Source organism: Rutidosis leptorrhynchoides, chromosome 2 (genome assembly GCF_046630445.1).
Source record: "Rutidosis leptorrhynchoides isolate AG116_Rl617_1_P2 chromosome 2, CSIRO_AGI_Rlap_v1, whole genome shotgun sequence".
Taxonomy (NCBI): Eukaryota; Viridiplantae; Streptophyta; class Magnoliopsida; order Asterales; family Asteraceae; genus Rutidosis; species Rutidosis leptorrhynchoides.
The window spans coordinates 653,596,469-653,619,665 of record NC_092334.1 but is presented as its reverse complement, the minus strand read 5'-3'; the positions used below and the strand labels follow the sequence as shown (position 1 = coordinate 653,619,665).

At 34.3% G+C, this 23,197-nt stretch overlaps 3 protein-coding genes and 1 pseudogene across 3 annotated transcripts in view; 2 read left to right on the top strand and 2 right to left on the bottom strand.

Moving 5' to 3' along the window:
• Positions 1-1,409: 1,409 nt before the first annotated feature.
• Positions 1,410-7,355, top strand: LOC139893799 (phospholipase D delta-like). The gene is made up of 10 exons (XM_071876988.1): positions 1,410-2,531; positions 3,582-3,698; positions 3,947-4,141; positions 4,256-4,537; positions 4,978-5,046; positions 5,137-5,284; positions 5,416-5,564; positions 5,664-5,834; positions 5,929-6,129; positions 6,866-7,355. The coding sequence occupies exons 1-10, from the start codon at positions 1,614-1,616 to the stop codon at positions 7,157-7,159; spliced, it is 2,544 nt and encodes an 847-aa protein (XP_071733089.1). The 5' UTR covers positions 1,410-1,613; the 3' UTR covers positions 7,160-7,355.
• Positions 7,356-8,611: 1,256 nt separating this feature from the next.
• Positions 8,612-13,015, top strand: LOC139893798 (uncharacterized). Its single transcript, XM_071876987.1, has 7 exons — positions 8,612-9,062; positions 9,668-9,785; positions 9,869-10,215; positions 11,074-11,190; positions 11,294-11,410; positions 12,335-12,433; positions 12,621-13,015. The coding sequence occupies exons 1-7, from the start codon at positions 8,677-8,679 to the stop codon at positions 12,730-12,732; spliced, it is 1,296 nt and encodes a 431-aa protein (XP_071733088.1). The 5' UTR covers positions 8,612-8,676; the 3' UTR covers positions 12,733-13,015.
• Positions 12,048-12,170, bottom strand: LOC139895430 (5S ribosomal RNA; annotated as a pseudogene).
• A 5,804-nt stretch (positions 13,016-18,819) lies between the features above and the next one.
• Positions 18,820-23,197, bottom strand: part of LOC139893797 (U11/U12 small nuclear ribonucleoprotein 25 kDa protein-like) — a 31,199-nt gene continuing 26,821 nt past the window's right edge. The window contains exons 3-4 of the mRNA XM_071876986.1: positions 19,167-19,266; positions 18,820-19,007 (exon numbers count right to left, since the gene is read on the bottom strand). Of these exons, the coding sequence (XP_071733087.1) occupies positions 18,912-19,007; positions 19,167-19,266 (196 nt within the window). The 3' untranslated portion in view covers positions 18,820-18,911. The remainder of the gene's footprint in view (positions 19,008-19,166; positions 19,267-23,197) is intronic.

Genomic DNA, 23,197 nt, shown 5'->3' with positions numbered 1-23,197 from the left:
CTATGAAATCTTGTGGTCTATATTTATATCGATGATAAACCTATATATCTCACCAACCTTTGTGTTGACTGTTTACGCATGTTTATTCTCAGGTCCTTAAGAAAGTCTTCCGCTGTTGCATTATCTGAGCAAGTTGTGCATGGAGTCTCATACTTTTATTTAAATAAAGTGTTGCATTCAATAAAACCTTTGTCATGTATTATATTCGACTGTTATGTCACGTGTGTAGTATTTGGAAACCGATGCATTTTGCGGATTATTTCTTAAATAATCGCCCACTTGTTTAAAACATGCATTATGTATAATAATGATGTGCTTTTTATGAAACAAATGCAATATTTTCTAAAACGTATCATATAGAGGTCAAATACCTCGCTATGGGACCAATGAGAACGTACTGCGTTTATAGTAATATGGACGGGTCGTTTCAAATCATATAGATATTTCACAACTTATAATTTAAGCTTTTAGCAAGCTTACTTGCAATATAACATATTGCATGATTAATGTGTAAGCACACATTAATGTCCAACATATGCACAAGGGAAGAGCGATCTCTAGTTGGGACTTGGTGACCATTCTAAATGTATCTAAGTGTATTTTAGGATTACAAGTCTTTACTAGTTACACTTGAAAGCATTGTTCTTCATTTAGCCTTAATTAATCACTAAGTCATCTTTAATAGTAATTATTGTTCTAGTGATATTGGCTTAAGTGTGTTGGTACTTGATGATCATACTAAGGATGTCTAGATAAGATTTAAGATCACAAGTTGTTGTTTAACACTTATGTGTTATGCCTAATCTTGGTTAATTTATCATTAAGATGTCATTAGGCGTAATTAACCACGATTAGTGTTTTTATGACCAAAACTCAATTGAGTATGGAGAGGGCATCTATTCTAAGCATGTTGAGAAATGTTTCATGAATTATAGATGTAGGGAACTAGTCAAATTTAATTTGGTCAAAAGTGGTGACAGAGAAAAATGCGGTCACACTGCGGTTAACCGTGGTGGTGACCGTGCAACTTGTTTTCATAAAACTGCGTTGCAATTCAGTTTGGGGTTCTACGGCTGGGTATGCGGTCGACCGTACCTTGACCGTGTATTTTGCTGATCTTTAATTCCATTCTTTAAGCTATGTTTGACTTGGTCATTTGGAAGATAAAAAAAAACTATACAGAAAATGCACCTATAAGCACTTGTTCCCTTTGCGTGTCATTTTTCATAAATCATAAGCGATGTTACATCATAAACATTTTTTTATAAAATTGCTGTAATTTACACAAGTCATTTTTTACATTTTTATACCAAAAAAGTCTTCAACACGACTTTACTTACACGTCCACGTGTTATATAGTTGCAATTTTGGTAAGCAAAATTCAACCACCTCACCCCATATCTAACACCTTTTAGTACTTTCAAGGTCCCACCGCCACACGCTTCCCAATTTAAATTCAGCCGTTCGCCGGAGATTCCAACGGCAGTACCATTTCCACAGTCGTACCGTCACTTTATCTCCGGCGATCATTCACAATTTCACTCCAGCATCCCTCATTTTAATAATTTTCAAAGAAATAATTATTAATTAAATAATTTATTACTACTATTACTATGACTATATCAAATCCTTCAGATTCTAATTCTTCCGATTCAATTATTTATCTTCACGGTGATCTAGATCTAACAATAATCGAAGCTCGATGTTTACCTAATATGGATTTATTATCCGATCGTATGAACCGTTGTTTAACTATCTTCAATTCATGTAAATCACAGCCGTTAAATCGATCAAAATCACAACGACGTCGTAAAGTCATCACTAGTGATCCATACGTAACCGTCAGTATCGCCGGAGCAACCGTCGCGCGTACGCGCGTGATCTCAAATTCTCAAAATCCAAAGTGGAACGAACACTTCATCACACCGTTAGCACATCCAGTTTCACAATTCGAGTTTCAAGTAAAAGATAACGACGTTTTTGGCGCGGATTTGATCGGTATTGTAATCATTTCTGCTGACAGAGTAATGTCCGGTGAGTTAATAGATGAATGGTTTTCGATTATCGGGTCGGGTGGTAAACCGGTTAAACCGGATGCTGCGATTCGGTTACGGATTATATTCAGATCGTTTAATGATAAGGAGAGTGATGATGAGGAGATGTTGTTTGGTTTGAAAGATAGTTATTTTCCGGTGAGGCACGGAGGGAATGTGACATTGTATCAGGACGCGCACGTGCGTGCGGGTGAGTTAGAAAAAATTGAGTTGGATGGAGATGGTAAGGTTTATGAGCAGAGAGGGTGTTGGGAGGATATATGTTATGCAATTTTAGAGGCTCATCATTTGGTGTATATTGTAGGGTGGTCTATTTATGATAAGGTTAAGTTAGTTAGAGAGAGTAGTAAAAAGTTACCAGATGGTTGGGATCAGAGTTTGGGTGAGCTGTTGAAGTATAAATCACAAGAAGGGGTTAGGGTTTTGTTGTTGGTTTGGGATGATAAGACTTCACATAACAAGTTCTTCCTTAAAACGGTATGTTATTAGGCAAATTTCATTGATTTTTATTTGCTTATAGTTGTGTAAGTTCTAAACACAGAATTAAACACAGAATCAATCATGGTAGTAATGGTGGGGGCATATGCAAAAGATTTGGGGTCCATTCGTATGGATTCTGTAATGGAAGTACTTGTGGTTAGATTGTACTGTACTCAGAGCAGTGAATATATGTTTTTCGTACCTTTGTGTATGTATCTAATTAGTTGATTTTCTTTTTAGTAAGTACAGTAACAGATTACTGTTTTAGTGGGACATGATAGGTTGGGATCACTGTTGTAAAAAATTCAACCAATGCATTACTCACATTACCCCTTATTAAGAGGAGTCCGTTCCGATTTCTCAAAATTCGTTTAATTAATCGGTAAAAGTCGGTTAATGGGTCAAAATTGAATTTTTATTAAAGTCGGTTAAAGTCAAAATTGGTCAACGATTTAACATGAATTTAAACTATAATTTTAGAGTTTTTAAATAATACGGAGTATGAACTATCTTTAGACAATTATGTTAAAGTTTATATTATGTTCATGATTTTTCTTCTATATTTACACATATAATGTTGAAATTTAATATTTAAATGTATAAAAGGTACAATCCGATTAATCTCTGAATTTCCGATTACTCCTTCTAAAGGTTCGACCGATTAATCCCCAAATAATGAGTTTTCCAAAGTCATGACCGATTAATCTCCAGATAACGAGTTTTGCAACCTTGGTTGGGATAAAGCAAACTAAGTAGAAAAAGTAGAGCTTTTATGTAAGGTATAAAATGATTATATCCCCATAATCAAAATGAATGCATTTATGCCTGCTTGTCTTATTTTAAATTCCCAGTTATATACCTACATCTACGTAGGTATGTAAATTCCCAACCTTTTATTAGTGGAATTGATTTGTACACCACTAAAGTAGTTGTTTATCTTTCTTTTTTTCTTGAGCTTTGATTTTGTGTATTGTGGTTTACAAATCACTTTGTGTGCGGTGTTCCCTGATGCTTATACCTTATCATTTCATATGTTTTTATGTGCAGGAAGGAGTTATGCAAACTCATGACGAAGAGACAAAGAAGTTTTTTAAACACTCCTCTGTCCACTGTGTACTGTCTCCCCGATATGCAAGCAATAAGCTTAGCATTTTTAAACAACAGGCATGTTTCATACTTTTATACTATATCTGATAACTTCTTGTTTATGGACTTAACTGCTACCATAATGTCTAACTTCAAAAGGTTTATAGAGTCTTCAATATTGGCGCCATGTTTTTGGAATTAGGATTTATGGATATCATATTAAAATATACTTTAGTAACTTCTACAAAATAGACTCACTATGCTCTTCGTTTCATAATGTCTTACATTGTATCTAATGTTAGCCAAATACTTTTTGCATGACGCAGGTAGTTGGGACCCTATACACCCATCACCAGAAGTGTGTTATAGTTGATACGCAAGGCCATGGAAATAACAGGAAAATATCGGCATTTATTGGTGGTTTGGACCTCTGTGATGGACGCTATGACACACCAGATCATCGTTTATTTCGTGATCTTGATACTGTGTTTGAAAATGATTACCATAATCCAACATTTGCCGTAAGTTAATGACTTAATCTACATTTCAACCTAACCATAATCAAACATCTGTACTATTAACCTTCACTTTCCTGATTTTGTACCGTGTTTCATGTACTGACTTTTCCACAATAGACAGGTACAAAGGGTCCAAGACAACCATGGCATGATTTACATTGCAAAATTGATGGTCCTGCTGCATATGATGTGCTCAAGAACTTTGAGCAAAGGTGGAGGAAAGCAACCAAATGGTCTGAATTTGGACGGCGTTTCAAGAAAATTTCTCATTGGCATGATGATTCATTGATTAAGATAGAGCGTATTTCGTGGATACTCAGTTCTACATCAACTCGTCCAAATGATCATCCTTCTTTATGGGTTTCTAACGAAGGCGATCCTGAAAACTGGCATGTTCAGGTTTTTATTACTTTGCATCTTTCATCAAATAAACAGGAGGTGGCAATCTTGACCCAAATGGGTTGGTTTTGGTTTTGGTTTTGGTTTTGGTTGTGTAGCTAAAAGAGGAATAATTTAAATGTTTGAAAGTTTCCCAACATCTATTGTTTAAATGCATACGCCCTTATAAATCTTTTCATTGAAAAGTTTTGATTTTTATCGTACTAACATTGTTTCTGTAATCATAATACATGTGCTTATTAGTTTTTGGAAATGGTTAAAAGTGGGCGATAAATGTTATGGGGTCAGCTCGATCCAAAACGGATAATTTCAAACCATACTTAATAACTATCTGAAACCCATTTTGACTTGTTTCCCTACCCACATATCTTGCCACCTCTGAAATAAAGTGTTGTGTTTGAGCTTGCACTGCTAATATGTTGGTTTTCTAATATTGATAGGTTTTTCGCTCTATTGATTCTGGTTCTTTGAAGGGATTTCCAAAAGAAGTTCGATTAGCTGAGGCTCAGGTCTTTATTATTCTATCGTATAATAAGCCATTTTATGACTTGCTTGTTTCTGAAAATGATTATTGAAATCCATTTTAATTCTTGTTTCAGAATCTCGTTTGTGCAAAAAATTTGGTCATCGATAGGAGCATTCAAAAAGCATATATTCAAGCCATAAGATCTGCCAAAAACTTCATATATATTGAGAACCAGTATTTTCTCGGGTCATCTTATGCATGGCAGTCCCATAAAGATGCAGGTTTGAGCACTTTTCATTAATACCCTAAACTATATTGTTAATTTATGCCCTTTAATTATGATTAGGGTGTATATTGTAAAAAGCTAATTTTCACATTGACCAAAATCATGTTCGGCCATGTATATCAACAGGGGCTGATCATTTAATTCCCATAGAACTGGCCCTGAAGATTGCTAGTAAGATAAGAGCAAATGAGAGGTTTTCGGTTTATATTGTTATTCCAATGTGGCCCGAGGGTAATCCTACTTCTGCATCTGTTCAAGGAATTTTGTTTTGGCAGGTACATGGATTTCGATGTTATATATATACAAAATTTCAATTCACCTTTAACATAACTCTCCTAATAAGGTTTCCACATGTTAAATTCTTCGTTTTTAAGGCACAAACTATGCAAATGATGTATGATGTGATTGCGCGAGAGCTAAAGTGTTCAAAGCTTGAGAATGCACATCCACAAGAGTACTTAAATTTCTACTGCCTTGGTAACCGTGAACAATGTGATGAAAATGCGTCAAATTCATCCAGCCAAAGCTCTTCTAATGGTGGTTCGGTAAATGATGCACCCTTTTTATATGAATCTTGATACCTTTTTTAGCTTTTATAAATTCTTATAATAAAAGTTACTTTCTTGTTTATAAATCCAGGTTTCGGCTTCTCAAAAGCATGGAAGGTTTATGATTTATGTACATGCTAAGGGGATGATAGTAGATGATGAGTATGTGATATTGGGATCTGCCAACATCAATCAACGGTCTATGGCTGGTTCGAGAGATACTGAGATAGCTATGGGTGCTTATCAACCACATCACACATGGGCTCACAAAAGGAACCATCCTCGTGGTCAAGTTAGTCCTTTGTTCTTGATTTGGTTTTTTATAAAAGAGTAAATGGATGGATAAAGAGCCGAGTTTAAGAAAAGTTTAATTCATTAAATACAAAATTCTCGACTTTGTCTACATTAAAAGAAACAACAACAACAACAACAAAACTCAATACCACATAAGTGGTGTATGGGGAAGGTGAGATGTAGACAATTCTTCCCCTATCCGAGAATAAAGACAAGTCATTTCTCCACCCAGAGTGAAAACACTCTCAAAAGTAGAGAAAGTCATCTCTCTCTATTCGACGGATTCGACGGATAGAGAGATTGCTTCCGAGTGGACCTCCGGCCAATTAAAAAATAAATTAAAAATAAAATAAAATTGAGACGCCATGAAAATGGTAAATCAAATTTTCATGGGTTTTAAATCATGCCTGAAATTTAATTTAGGCTCTAAGAGTCATTCAAGTCGCCAATAAATCGACACTTGCTGTCGACTCAATAAGTAGAGCCGTACTACGTTAAAAGAAAACTTATACATAAATGTAAGGGTGCGTTTGATAAAACCGAATAATCAAGCGTTGAATGGTTTATAATCTGAATGAAGTTGATTCTGAATAACAATAACATGTTTGATTAAAAAAATTAATGAAAAATGTGAATGATGTAAAATTACCAATCAGTTTTGGTTTTAATTTTTTAATTCTACTTTATTCTTACTTTTAGTTGAGAAATTGACTTGAATTGGTTTTGACTTTCAGGTCTACGGATACAGAATGTCACTATGGGCAGAACATACAGGAAAGCTGGAAGGCTACTTCAAGGAGCCAGAGAGGTTAGATTGTGTACGGAACATAAACAAACTCGCAGAAGATAACTGGGAGAAATTTACAACCGACGACTACACACCTTTGCAAGGCCACCTTTTAAAGTACCCGATCCAAGTTGATAGTGATGGAAAAGTAAGCCCATTGCCTGGACATGAACAGTTCCCAGATGTTGGTGGAAAGGTTCTTGGTAATCCTTCCACCCTCCCTGATGCCTTAACCACATAGTTTTTTTGTTACATGTAAATTATGTGTATATTTTCACCTTACTCACATATGTACCTATAAAATGTGAGAGGTACATATGCTTGGATGAGCTTTTTTATTTATTTTTGTTTGATGGTTCACTTATTGAACCATAGGAGTTGAGGTAGATACTTTTTTTTTCTTTTCTTTTTTTCTTTTTTTTTTGTGTGGCTGTGAGTGTAACTTGTAGATTTGGTGTGTTGTACCCTGTATTTTTGAACATTCTGTGTTATTTATTTAAATTTTTTGGAAATAGAACTCAAAGTTTGTGTTAGTGTTTCTGATAATTCATTCCATTCATTGAGCTATCTAATTGAGCTATCTATATGTATATGTAATTGCACAAAAACATATATACTACTGTAACAATAATTAGTATTTTTCTTCATATTTATTGGTATTGCACTCGCGAATCATTTTTTGATAAATCCACAACATATGTACATTAACAAGTTGTTTTGTATAACTTATTAATGTACACGTGACGGTTTAATCAAACTTTGTGATGAAAATGTCACCTGTCATTTTTCAATGATCAAAAATCAATATAGGCTATATACTAATTATAGTTTGAAAGAACTTTTCTAATGAAATTTTTACATAACATCTGTAGTTTCTTCATACTTATTTGTATTGCACTAATTACGATGTTTGAACATTACCCTTCATAAGTTTGTATTTTGACATGATGGAATTAAAACAATGCAAGTGATAAGCTTTTCAATTAATCTAAAACGGCGATTATCTTTATATATTTTTATTTAGATGTATGAAGTTTAATTTAAGTATTTCATAACTGTTTTTAAATCCTTCACAGTTTTTAAACATGCTTCGGACCACTACAAAATTCAAACACGAGACTTTCTACAAAAATTTCAGAATTTCAATCATTTGGCTTTTAATGATGATACACATGAACAAGGTTGCAAAAGACGTGAGACGGGGTCGAAACGGACGGGTGCTAAAAGGGTCGAGACGTTCGAGACGGGGTCGAGACGGACGTTAACCAAAGTTGACTTTTAAATATATAAGTATATAAATATATGTATACATATTTTAAAGCCAAAAACTTTAATTGACTAATTTTTACTCATAATCGCTATCACCGTTAAAATAAATTCAAAAAGTTCAAACTAAAATACGACATATTTGACTGATTTTACAGACTTTCTGAATTTTCCGAATTTTGACAGCCTTTGATCCGATTTTTTCAACTTTGATCTGAATTTTGACAGTTAACTGTTATATTAGACGGTTTTTTTCGGAACTGGACGGAGTAATCACTAAATCGTCGCAACAGCCTGAAACGGTGTCTTTTGCATCAGTGCACATGAATTAAAACGAAAAGGTTAAAATATTATTTTATTTAGTTGCTTGAAATAAACAATGTTCAAAATGTCTATGTTACCCTTTTTCATTATCCATCTAATCTAAAACCCTCACAAAAAAGAAACAAAAACCCTGATCTCATCATTCACTTCAGTTCGTTTCCCCCAAACATGGCAGCAATAGCAGCAGCGGCCGCAACCAAATTATTCTCTCTATTTGAAACAACCACCGTCTCCGGTGCCGCCGTAAACCTCCACTCGTTCCGTACAACTCGATTCTCTTCAATTTACTACACATCATCTCAAACCCTACGCTTCCGCCGCTACTCATCTTCCACCGCCGCTTCCGTCATTGACGACGATACCACCTCCGCCGCCGTCGCTGGGGAAATTCAACAACATCCGTGGCCTGAGTGGGTGAATTTTGTAGACCGGTTGAAATCAAAAGGTTACATTACAAAAGAAACTGGAAATGATAACGTTGCTGTTTATAAAGATATGACCATCTTGAAAGAAGCTTGTCTCAGTTTCGGCCGTGATCGTTTTGATCTATTTAAGTAAGATATCTTTGATGTTTTTGTATAATTCTGAATTTGTGATTTAATAATTTAATAATTTAACAATACCAATTTTGTTTATTATTAGTGTAATGAACAAATTAGAGAAAACATTTGAATGAGTGTCAATGTATATGCTTATGTTTTAGAAATGAGGAATATAGCTTTTTGATACTTGGATAAAGTTTAGTGTTAAAGTGTTATATTATGACTAAAACACAACTCGTTGCGAAAGGAGAAAATTGTTCATAAATTTGTTATTTTTGAAGTAATTCATCAATTTCGTAAAAGGGGGCAATGCAACAAATTAGCTAAAATGTGTTTAACTGTTTTTAACACATAATCGTATTTTTTTTCTGATTGAGGTTTGAATTCATTGTTTTCATTGTTTAATGGGATTACTTTTTGGAAATATACACAACTTATAGCTTATCGTTATTGTGTCAACAGTACTTTTAGGTAGTTGTGTGCATAGTAATCAATCAATAACACTTGCCCTTTCTAAATAATTGGTTTCAGTTAGTTTTTCTAATTCAGTTACATAAATGTTATTGTCTTTGATAAAGTGTTTTATTTTGTAACTAATCTCTAAATTGTTAATGTAGCTCACTGTCTATGCAAGACGTTCAAACTCTTGTAGAAAAGAGTTGTCCTAATATTAACCGAAAGACTGTTAATTCAGGGAAGCGATTGAGAGCACATTTACAGCTTGATGAAGGAGATGTAAGTTTGATATTATTTTATTTATAAACATAAAATCAGGTTTCCATTTGATATGTATATGATAAATGATTTGATTTTGCTAGGTATGTGGGGTATGCGTTCTTCGGGGATCATGCGATAGGGCATATTTGATACTAAAAGACATTGAATCGGCAGCTCGAACTGTAGATATTGTGCGCATTTTGTTGAGTTATGCACTTGATCCAATTGTTGTTTCCAATAAGAACCCTTCTGTTGCTGATGTTATTGAATCATCTGCCAAAAAATTACTTTTGGAGTTGACTGAGTTAAGTGACACTAAAATTAACCCCGAGTTGCAAAAGCCAGCTGCAGTTGTTGCTCGTAAGGAGCAGTCGAAATCTTATCAATTTGTTGAACGTTACCCTTCTCGAAACGTTGAAATGAAGAGAGGAGATTGGATGTGTCCCAAGTGAGTATATAAAATTTACTACAAGTGCAGTTTCACATGTTAATCTTTCAATTTGGGTCATCTCTTAAATACATGTTTAAAGTCTCTCAGTTTAATCTTTGGGTTATCTTTTAATCTTTCAAGTAGCCTAAAGGGAACGGGCGAACCATGTTAAAAAGTTGCTCGGTTTCTTCTATATACATGCGACCACCTAAATCAAGACAATAGCTTTTGTATTGTCTCCACTGTTGTAACGTACAAGTCGGCCTACGCTTCGGTTTGGGGACTAACCCGTCACGTTTCACCCAAAAATGCCTAAAAAGTCGGGTGAAGGTCGGTCAAAATCGGGCTGAGTTGGTCTGAGTCGGTCAAAGTCGGTCAAAATTCCAGTAATTTTCTAAACTAGATATTGTGCCCTATATATGTGTGTGTGCGTGTGTGTGTTTGTGTGGGTGTGATGATATATTTATGCTTAATATATTAGTTAAATTTTGTTTGTTACTAAAAGTCAACGTTGGTCAATGTCCGGCTCGTCCTCGTCTCGTCCCTCTAAGGTCCCGACCGGCAACTTTTACAACTTTGATTCTCTCTGACATCAAATACTTGTGTGCAAAATGAATAGATTTTCAGCAACAGTAACTAACATGATGAATACAATTTAATGCATTATAGTGTTCACATTTCTTGCTTGTTACCAAAACTTTCATCTTCTTATGCATGTAAGTTAATTAATTTAATGGTATATTTAAATCAGTTACAGTTCTGTATGGAATTTTAATCACTGATTGTTGCATTGAGAAAAATAGTGAGCTGTTTGCCGAAGGCGTTTTTGTTAAACATAAATTAATGTTTATTGATACGTTAATCAACCTTTTGTAGGTGCAATTTCTTGAATTATGCTAGGAATAAAAAATGCCGTGAATGCGACGAAGACGGTCCTTTAAAATCTGGTGTTGAAGAAGTTGAAATGAAAAAAGGCGATTGGAATTGTCCTCAGTAAGTTCATTAACACTTTTATTATGAAACACTTTCATTACTTTATAGTTGACTTAATGATTGTATTTCTGAATGTGTAAATATTTCTTTACTATTTTTACAGGTGCAATTTTATGAATTTTGCAAGAAATATTCGGTGTATGAAATGCAAAACCGAGGGGCCAAAGAGAGTTGGGAGTGATGATATAGAAATGAAGAAAGGAGACTGGAATTGTCCATCGTAAGTAGTATTTGTTAGTTTATAAATTTGGTAATTTTAAAGCAAAAATATTTATATTTCCACTATCTTATGTACAAGTCACTTATGCTGGTAGCTTTATTGTTCTAAATAGCACTTATCACTAAGCACAATTAGATGATCGAACTACCTTCTTCCTTAGGCATATAAATCAAGTAGTTTGTGTAACATCCCGCCTTACCACGACCACAGTATTATCCGCTTTGCCCGTAGGCGCACGGCTTTTTCTTGGTGACCACACGAGGTCTTCCCAGGAGGTCGCCCATCCTAGTACTACTCCTGCTCTAGCACGCTTAACTGCAGAGTTCTGACGGGATCTGCTGTGCTTGTAGCCCTAAAACGTGTTGTGTCTGGTAAGGATGGAAGTTACCTTATAAGGGACTCAAACTTTCTTACTTAAGCCGATGTGGGACGGGGTTGTTACAATCTCCCCCACTTAGAATCCTGACGTCCTCGTCAGGCCGAAACAAATTGATACACAGGATCTATACCTCAGGAGATGCACGAGCCGAGTGCCCGTCACACCCCGAGAGGCTAGTGCTCTGATACCATCTGTAACATCCCGCCTTACCACGACCACAATATTGTCCGCTTTGCCCGTAGGTGCACGGCTTTTTCATAGTGACCACACGAGGTCTTCCCAGGAGGTCGCCCATCCTAGTACTACTCCCGCTCGAGCACGCTTAACTGCAGAGTTCTGATGGGATCTGCTGTGCTTGTAGCCCTAAAACGTGTTGTGTCTGGTAAGGATGGAAGTTACCTTATAAGGGACTCAAACTTTCTTACTTAAGCCGATGTGGGACGGGGTTGTTACAGTTTGAGATCCCGATCCTATATATATATTATATATTTGTTAGGTATAGTTTATAATGTATGAAATTTCAAATTTGGTATATTTTTTTTTAGGTGTCGATTTATGAACTTTGCCAGCAACACAAAGTGTCTACGTTGCCGAGAGCAACGTCCCAAACGGCAACTAAATCAAGGAGACTGGGAGTGCCCTTCGTAAGTCTCTCACAACAAGCAGTTAATTCATTTACTCTTTTTAGCATAATCGTTTAATTATATCGTCTCATTGCATATTATATTATGCACTTACAAAATTACTTGATGTCTGAAATGTTACTATATTATGTAAACTTTGGTCTGAGGTCTAAATTTGTATATTTTTTTTTTATTGAACCTTGGTTAGGTGTGATTTCCTCAATTATAATGGAAACGTTGTTTGTCGAAAGTGCAATGGTGAACGACCCCAAGATGCAGAAGCAAAATATGAAGAGCAACTGTGGAAGAAGCCAGCTTAATAATAAGTAACTAATTTGATCTCATGGTTTTATGTGGTGCCAAGAAGTAAGACATAGAACATACAACTTTAGATGTATGGAGTTTTTCGGAGTATTATCTATAGATTTGAATATGTGGTTGTTTTCAGACTGTTATGTGTTGAAAAACAGAGGAACGACAGTACGAGGGCTTTGTGGTAATGCTATTTGCATTAATCTGATAGATGATGTTGATATCCTTCATTTCAGACGAATAATGATCAATCTTGCTTAAAATATATATATGGTTGATAATTATAGTTTAAATTACTTTCTAACAAGTGACTATGTTTATGATGCGTATTAGTAGTGATAGTTGTAATATTGCGAGCCAGGACCTTGATAGATGTCATATGATTTCTATTTCATCCTAGAATATTTTGTGCAGTTTTTTTTTTATTATTACTATTATAATTACTCCGTATTTTTTTTTTTTATGTTGCACCATTTATGCAACTTGACCATATAAGTTGATTATCGATATAAACCTTGTAACTGTGAAATCGTTGAGAAAGATTAAGGTTATTATAGATCTAAAGTGATATTATGAAATTTGATTTATTCTTTCCTATCATCTTCATATATCTTCATCTTGCCAAATGTAACTTTCAAATTATCAATTAAACATGTATCTATATCTATCTATATTATATATAAATTAGATGCCCACAAGGTGCTTTAATAAAATGGATGACGATGGGACATTCATATAAGCTTTTACTCCAAAGAAGATCACACACAACGTTGTGCAACTTTAATTTTGTGTCAAAAATAGATTAATTAGTAACTTTTATTTTATTATGAGGTGAATTTCTTGAACCAAGCCACTTATATATAGTCGACACATTTGCTCTAAAGAAAATTCCCATAAAACTTACGTAGAGAATATAAAGATAATACTCCGTAACATAATTACGCTGATAGTCCATGTGCACGAATTTGTGAATATAGTCCCTAAACTTTTATTTAGCATTGGTAGTCCACTAGTCCATGTAGTTTCTAGTTTTTGCGTGGATATTCCTCCATCTAACTGTCGATACCTTTTTCTTAATAATTAAGGTAATTTTGGTGACAATGGTTCGAAGGTAGTTGTTGTGTTTCCCGTTTCGAATGCTTTGGTTGATAGGTCTGACCGTCTGAGGGTAAGTTTGAAATCGAGTTTGACGGTTCGAACTTGTTATCCTCTAAGCCTCGTGGTGATAGACGTTTGAATGATTTTTTTTAACCCTAATGGTCCTTCGTGTGTTGGTGGTGGTGGTTTGAATGTGTTGGATGCAAGGTTGGAAAAAGAGTGTTCGTGTTATGATACGTTTAGAAAAAAATGTTTGAGCCCATAAAACGGTTCGGGATTCGGTTTTTGATTCTTGTCGTGCAGTTGGTGCTTCCGTTTCTTGCAAGAAGATAAATGATGTCAAACCTATGATTTGGTTAGTGCTGGTGTGGTTGAGAAGGTGGCTTCTTCGTCGTCTAACACTGCCATGGGGAGTTGTCGTTCTATTCTAGGTCGGGGAAGTCCATTCAGTTTGCCAAGGTAGAGGGGAAGCTCATCAAACCGGTTTCAAAGAGTAATATCGAAGATTAGCTTGAATGCAGAGAAGCTCCCTTTTGATCATGGATGGTCTCGGTGATGGGGTTGGCCCTTCGAGATAGTTGTCTTGGCTTTTGTTCTCCTAGTACAAGTACCCTCTATACTTGATCATTTTATATAACATTTCTTTTTGTACAAGTCATTATGCAAGGGTAGAGGTATTATAGATCCAACTAGTAACCATTCATGGTTTAGTATTCCATTTAGAGCATTTTTTTTATCATTTACCTTTATTAGTTAGAGCACCAGGAGTCGAAGCTCTTTTTCACCGTTAAAGGGATTTAACGGTGGCGACGGTGGGAATCCCCACTCCGGCCCGCCGTTAAATCGCCGTTAAAATTCGGCGTCGGGTGTCACCGTTAGCCAGACGACGGTGGTTGCAGCCTCAATGTTAAATTTTTTTTTTACTTTTTTTTTTCTTTCTTCTTCTTCTTCTTCTTTATTTTTCCTTCTATTTTCTTTTCCTTCTTCTTTATTCTGGTTCTTGTTTTTGCAGGTGGAACGCGAATGAAGAAGATCAGCTGATAAGAGTATTTTAGGTTAAAACATGGGCCAAAATTGGGCTAAAAAGTGTGGCCAATTTTTTTTAAAAATGGGTCAATTTATTTAAACAAGTTGGGTTAAAATTTTGGTTTATATATTTTTGTTAAACTAACATAATTATTGTTTTATTTATTTTATACATTTTATATGTTAGTTAGTTACATAAATTAAAAATAAATTAATAAATTTTAAATTAATTAATAATAACTAAACTAAATAATTAAATAAGAAAAAAGAAAAAATAAATAAATAATGATTTAATACTGAGATTTAACACTGAACCATTTCCCTTGTTTTTGCCTCAGTGTTAAATCCAGTGTTAAATTTAACACTGAGATTTAAGACCGAACGACTCCATGTGCTCTTATAGCCCATATTTTGGCCACTCACATTGTTTGATTTTGGCCCACTTGATTTTGACCCATTTTAATTTCTCGATTTTCACCACAGTTTTTTTAGAGTTTTGGCCCCAACACAGTGGACCCCTCCCACCTAGTTATACATCATATATAAAACATGTAGGGAAATTGGTGAGAATGCCCCTATATACAGAAGACTTTAACAATATGCCCTAAAAATATCGAAATTGTAGTACATGCCCCCCATCTATGAATTGCGCACCACACATCATGCGTATATAATGGTGCGTGATGCGTGTCACCGAGCAATTAGGGCATATGGCCTATTATGCGTATCACGCACCGTTCGTTTGGTTTGGTGTGTGGTGCGTGATTCACCGGATAAGATAAGATAAGATTTTCTGACATTTATTCGATTATCAATATCTTAAAAGGCAATCCCCGGGGTCCCGTATATCGCCTTTGTTTGACCGAAAATCCTTTCACTCCAACGTATAACGGGTAAAAGGGTGTAATAACGGTAGTATTCTTAATGTTAACTACGATCGAGAGTACAAGAACGGAAAAACTGATGAACCTTGGGAAAAACGTGACAATCGCCGTTATGTGCGTGATTTAATTGTTAGTGTGCGTGTGAATATTTAAATGTGAAATACACACCTAAATAAAGCCCAAACACGCACGGTGCGTGGGTTACTATGCGTGGTCACTATGCGTTATATAAGAGCAGAACCAACATCTATCCCATGTTCCACACGCACCACGCATCATGAACCACTCAGGGTGCGTGTTATACTATGCGTGGCGTTGGATGACAGCATCACTAGCTAGTACGTTCGTATTGCTAGGTCACACGCATCATGCACCATTACATACGCATGATGCGTGGTGCGCGATGCGTGGATGGGGGGCATGTGCTGCAATTTCAATATTTTGAGAGCATATTGTTAAATTCTTCTGTATATAGGGACATTCTCAACAATTTCCCAAACATGTACTCCTTTACTCGGTAACTGTTTTGTTGTAAGTTGTAACCCATACACATTTGTAAAAATTAATTTGAATTAATTTGTTGTAAAAATTAAATTAATAATTAATTTAATTATTTTTAATTTGACTAATACACACTGATAATAAAGTAAAAAAAAAAACTTATTAAATTTAAAAATAAAATTATTATATACTGAGTAATATTTTAAATGGCCAAATTGTGAATCATTAGTGGACTAGGTAACTTTTTTCGTATGTAGAGGGGGATATGGGTTGGAATAGGAATTTTGTTGTTAGTTAATCGTTACTACCAATGCAATGCATAGTTATAGTTAATAGTTAATATGTATATATATCATGTAATTATTTGTAATTATTCCTTTAAATATAAATATAAATATAAATATAAATATAATAATACACTCGTCTTTGAAAAATAAAAATAAAAAACGAATTGGAAAAAAAAATCGAAAGGATATGGCATACTTGGAGAAGAAGTATAACATTTTAACCCTTATTTTTTACGTCTATTATATTTTAGAACAAGATTTCTTAAGACGGTAAAATCTATAATGTATCCCATACAACGGTAGTATCTACGACTTGGCTTCCAACTAATTTCCTTTTATATAACTGATATAAAAAAAATTATAATTAATGAAAAACACCTTTTTCTCACTTTACGCACCTCAACTCTCCCTCTCCAACTTGGATTCCACGTTTCAATAACCCTAAATAAAACCCTCCATCACTCATCATTCAGATAGTTTCCGATTCATCATTAATCAATGAAGAAATTAAACATGAATCCAAAAGAAGAAAAATGCATGAAGAACATCCGTAACATATTGTCGTTAATGGGCTTCAAAGATAATAACCCTGCTGCTACTGCAAAGGTTGACAATATGCTTGCAAAAATTTGTGAACGTGAAAAAAAGAACTACACCACTAAATTTGTCCCATCTGCTACTACTACTGTTAATCCTGTTGCTGTTCACAACAGCATGAATCATTCAATGATTAAAAGAGTTGTTTTCAGATTGGATGGTAAAAGTTGGGTGTTTGATCATGAAAAAAATAATGCCGTGTGTAACCCTAATGTGAAAAAATATTCGAGAAACCCTAGTACTAGTTCCAGAAGGGTCAATATGGGCCGTGACCAAGAAGATGATGATGTCATGATGGAGTTGAAAAAACGCAAAATTTATGATTCAGAAAACGTTAACCCTAATTTAAATATGTTTGACGATGAGTTAACGGTTTACAATATGAAAGATTTTATAACTAGTGTTGGTGGTACGAAGGCTAATTTGTTCATTGAGAAGAAACTTACTTCAAGTGATGTCAGCGAAAATCACGTGCGGTTGTTGATGCCTGGAAAACAAGTGCAAAATTTAGATAAGATTTTGACTCAAGATGAGAAAATAATTCTGGGCAGTAAAAGTGTTATAAGTGTGAGTGTGTTTGATCCACGAAAGCGTGAATGGGGATTGAATCTTGGGCAATGGGATATGGGAGTAAATGTTAACTATGTGTTCAAGAAACATTGGAAAGAATTTGTGGAAAAAAATGGATTAACAAATGTTATGAAAATTCAGGTTTGGTCCTTTCGGGATGCTAAGGAGAACCTTTGCTTTGCAGTGGTTCGTGTTTGATTATAATGCGGTCGGGAAAGTAAGTAACGTGGTCTCGATCGAAGACGTAATTATGTTGTTTGTTCAGTGACTTTTAACCATTAGTTTTGTTTATAGTTCGATTGTACGTGTTGGAACATCATTATATTAACTCATTCAATTGATGGTACTGTTATTGATTGATCGATTATTGTTGAACATATCTATCATCTAGTGAGACTATATATATATATATATATATATATATATAATAATGAGTTATGTGTTGTCTGTTCAGTGACTTTTAACCATTAGTTTTGTTTATAGTTCGATTGTACGTGTTGGAACATCATTATATTAACTCATTCAATTGATGGTACTGTTATTGATTGATCGATTATTGTTGAACATATCTATCATCTAGTGAGACTATATATATATATATATATATATATATATATATATATATATAATAATGAGTTATGAGTTATATTCCTTTGATTTTGCATTGCATTTGGTATCTGTACGATTAATGTGTTCTGGATAGTTAATAACCAAATTCATGTTCTTGAATCCTCTTTAAGTACTGTTGTTGTTTTTCTAAACAGATAATTGTGATTTTTTTTAACAGCTGAAAATTACTCCGTATAAACAGATCGTTGTAGTTGCTAAATGTAAATTTTGGATTAATTTTGATATTATTGTACTAAGAAACCATGTACTGTAAGTGTTTGACAAAATGTCACAGTGAGATTTTATTTCAAGTAATTGATTAAGTAAAACCGGTCTCCTTATTATCCCAGTGAAGTCAACAAATTACAAAATTCTGATCTTTTGATTAAAAAAAATAAAAATAAGCGTTTATAGGTATGTAATTTTGATACACTTTCTGATTCCAAATATGTTTTCATTTACCAACGTTCAGTAATTAAATTTAGTAACACTGACTATTTTATAAAGAAATTCAAATGCCTGAACTACAAAGTTTATACTTCATATATGGCACTAACACATAACAATTGTTTATATCTCTATCCACATTGATAATACTTTAGGATCAGCAGCAATTCATTCCCGTCTGTTAAATCCATGAAAAAACCGATGCTTTCTCCTTCGTGAATGCTGTTTTGATTCCCTTGACATCACATACGGAATAAAATGCACCTGTTGCAACAAGTATCCCAGTTATTGATCATATAAATATTAAATATAAATATACATTATAATATATATATGAATATGAATTAGAATTTCATTGAACTTATTGTTCAAAAGTTTGCATCAATGATGAATTTTGATAGCTGAAACAGCTAATAAAAGTACCTTAGAGTGATTACGCACACCGTGATCTTGTAGGGTTGCATCATCATTTAAAAGCTTCTCGTTGTGGTACGATAGACAAAAATTTCGCCAAACATGCTTCCTGAAAACAAAAACAAGAAGATAAGCTCAAAAATCACTCAAGTTTCTCTATAAAATTTTTACATAAAACCTTTTAATGATACGCGTATGTATTTTTTTATGACAAATAGAGTAACTAATGTAGATCAGGTTCAATTGGTATTCTGAAAAAAAAAAAAAAAAAAAAAAAAAAAAAAAAAAAAAAAAAAAACTTGAGAAAATACCAAGCAGACAGGGCATTTGTTGAGTTATAACAAAAAGGGAAAATCATAATTAGCACATCAGAGGTAGCAATTTCAACCCACTTAAATGGAAAAGACATTAATTGACATTGTATCTGATTGATAATGTTTCAAGGAGGTTACACTTTAAAGATCACCTAAATATGAAAGAGGACAAACAGGGTTACAAGTAACTGAACATGTATTCAAATGGTTTCAGCATACTAAATCGTTTCATTCAAATAATATTCTGATTAATATTATATACGTCAGCTTCCAAATCTTTTCATTACATTAATCACTCAATAATACAAAGAAAGTAGACCATGACATGTTGGTGGGTCTACAAATAAAACCTGACCCATTTTAAGTTTTTAACCAGTTAACTAACCGAGTTATTTTACTACCTCTATTGTCTGTAGCTTAAACAAAATGTAAGTTGTAACTCAAAAAAAGGAAATGAATAAATGATAGACAAAATTACTCTCGTCGTCCTTGAACTTATGCTGAAATCATACGTGTCGTACTCAAGTTTTTTTTTTTGCGTTCGTCGTCACTAAACTTGCATTTTATAACTTATGTCGTCCTTTTGTTAACTGTCCGTCTCTTTCCTCCGTTAACCTTCAGCATGTGCCAAACATGTGAGGGCAATTCTGTCATTTTCTCTCTTTGAAAGTTCAGGGACGACCGGCGTAATTTTGTCTTCTTTCCTTGAATAATTTAATTTATTTTTTCTTTTCATTTTTCTTTTCTTTTCTCTTTTAAAACCCATTTTCTTACTCTTTTTTTACCATTTCACATTCACTGCTATTCCATATTCATCCCTAAAATTATAACTCTAACAATAATATTATAACCCTAAATCTACAAATAGAAAGCAACATCATCCACCATCTCCATACTCGATTTTTTTTTTTTTTATAATTTTAATTTCTGAAAATTATTTAGAGTTTCATTTTAGCTCTTAGCGTTTAAATCATCGATTTGCAGGTTTAATTCTTAGCGTTGTAGGGATGTAAAAGCCTTAATTTTTAGACCTACAAATCCCTAATTAGGGATTTTAAAACCTAATTAGGGATTTAAAAACCCTACTTAGGAATTTAAAAACCTAATTAGGATCCTATAGAAGAATCTGAATGAAGAGAAAGCCGAAACTTTTAAAGCTTCGGTGGTGGAAAGAGTAGAGATGGTCTTCTTAGACTTAGAAAAGGCCTATGATTGTGTTCCGAGAAATTTGATTAGGAAGACCCTTAATGTTAGGGGTATCCCAAGTAGATATATTAGAACTATTATGGATATGTACGAAGGGGCGAAGTCCTGCGTTCGGACGCCTGTAGGAAACACAGAGTATTTCCCGATAGAAGTAGGCCTGCACCAGGGATCTGCCCTTAGCCCTTTCCTTTTCGTTTTGATTCTCGACGAGCTGTCTCGAGGAATACATGAGAGCATCCCTTGGAGTCTAATTTTTGCCGATGATATCGTGCTTGTAGCGGATTCCAAGGAAGAGCTTAATAGAAGACTAGAACAATTGAGGGAGGCCTTAGAACAAAATGGTCTACGAATCAGTAGACAAAAGACGAAATATCTTAGGTGTGACTTCGACAGGGTTGAGAATGAACAAAACGCCGGAGTGAATGTCAGCATTGGGGACCAAATCTTGCATCCACAAGATTCGTTTAGATATCTAGGCTCGATCCTCCACAAATCGGGGAGGATAGACGAGGACGTGACTCATCGTATTAAGATAGGTTGGTTGAAGTGGAGGGCAGCGAAAGGGGTCTTGTGCGATAAGAAGATACCGCTCAAATTGAAAGGGAGATTCCTCAAGGTGGCAATTAGACCTGCCATATTGTACGAATTAGAATGTTGGCCAATGACGAAGGCCCAAGAGAGAAGGATGGAGGTGGCAGAAATGAGGATGCTTAGGTGGACGTGTGGTAGAACCATGCTAGATATGATCCCAAATGGTGTGTTTAGGGAAAACCTTGGAATCGGAAGCATCATCGTCAAGCTAAGAGAAGAACGACTTCGATGGTTTGGGCATGTAATGAGGAGACCACGAACTGCCCCGGTTAAGAGAGTCGGGGCACTCACGGTCGACGACGTAAGAAGAAGGGGTAGACCTACCCGTAGGTGGGTGGATAGACTAAGGCTCGACATGAAGGAGTTTTTGCTGACCGAAGACATGACTTCTGATAGGAATGCGTTGAAGGTTATTATTATTTGTAATTTGTAATAGTATTATTATTACTTGTATTATTATTATTATTATTATTATTATATTATTATTATTATTATTATTATTTATTTTTTTTCTTGTACTTCTACCATTATAGTACCCTTATTTTATACTATATACTATATACTATATACTAAATATGGAGAATGCCCACCAATTACACCCCGCCACATCATCAAATTGCTACAGTATACAGTAACCGTCAGGGGTATTTTCGTCTTTTTACACCCCATAAATTAAAAAAAAAAAAAATTAAACAAATCTTATTCTACAATTCCTTCCAGCCATCTCTGCCAACCATCACAGTCAATCTTCATCACCGACCACCGTTAACCACCGGCACCGACCACCGTCAACCACCGGCACCGACCACCGTCAACCTGAGGCATCTACAAAACGGAAAATCTTGATAGATCCAACTAACAACCTAGAATCAAGATCAAATGACTAAATCGTCAAGTATGACATGAAAATTTACAAAAGCCACACATATTTCGAAATTAGTGAGCACAAATAATAAAGACAAAAAAAAAAAAAATTACAAATTATAATCAAGAATTTCTTAAATTAAAAATATACAAGTACTTCCAAACCCATTTATGCTTACAACAAGACCAAGATTTTAACATTTTGGAACCTATTAACATAACATAAATAACTAAATTGAGTGTAATTTAGCTAGGGTTACGATGTACCAAAAAAAAAAACAGCTTACCTTTTACTCAGTAAAATAATAAAAATAAATATAAATATAAATAAATATAATATAATAAATACATAAATAATGGAAAATAATGATAACAAAATAAGAAAAAACGGACCAGTTTTGAAGAATTGAATGGTGAAGTAAGTTGTTGTGGACTTGCTGTTGATTATGGTTTGTAAATATAAATTGAAGAGAATGTTGAGTGAGAGACAGGTGTGTTGTACAAAGAAGATTTGAGATGAAAATTGGAGAAGTTTAGAAAGAGAAGAAAACGATAAGTGAGAGAGAGTGTGTGGGCATTTGTTGTTCTTGCGGACGTCAAAGTGATATTGTATCCGATTGAATTTTCCTCATTCCATTTTGTCTTCATCTCATCTCATTTTCTCATCATCTCATCTAAATGTGTCGTCTCATCTCAATTCACCTCATTTTATCTTTTTTCACCTCATTCTAGGGGTGTTTATCGGCTCAGTTTTCGGTTTTTTGGTTTATTCGGTTCGGTTTTTTCGGTTTTAAAATTCTAAAAATTAAAATGAAAGACCAAACCAAAACCAAATTCAAATATCAAAACCAAAATCAAAACCAGATCGAAAATCAAATTTGAATTCGGTTCGGTTTCGGTTAAAACCAAATTAACTTCCACATCGATTTTTTTTTTTTACTTTTTTCTCACGATGTAAATAAATATTATATTATTAACTTTGTAAGTATCATACTAAAATAATATATATAATCGAAACACAGAGTTTGTCATGTCTGAAGGCAATTAAGTCTTTTTTAGATGTGT

Coding starts and splice junctions, on each gene's coding strand:
- LOC139893799 (XM_071876988.1), top strand. CDS start 1,614: ATGACTATATCAAATCCTTCAGATTCTAATTCTTCCGATTCAATTATT. Junction 2,532..3,581: donor ACAAGTTCTTCCTTAAAACG/GTATGTTATTAG, acceptor TTTTATGTGCAG/GAAGGAGTTATGCAAACTCA. Junction 4,142..4,255: donor ACCATAATCCAACATTTGCC/GTAAGTTAATGA, acceptor TTTCCACAATAG/ACAGGTACAAAGGGTCCAAG.
- LOC139893798 (XM_071876987.1), top strand. CDS start 8,677: ATGGCAGCAATAGCAGCAGCGGCCGCAACCAAATTATTCTCTCTATTT. Junction 9,063..9,667: donor GATCGTTTTGATCTATTTAA/GTAAGATATCTT, acceptor TTGTTAATGTAG/CTCACTGTCTATGCAAGACG. Junction 11,411..12,334: donor GGAGACTGGAATTGTCCATC/GTAAGTAGTATT, acceptor ATTTTTTTTTAG/GTGTCGATTTATGAACTTTG.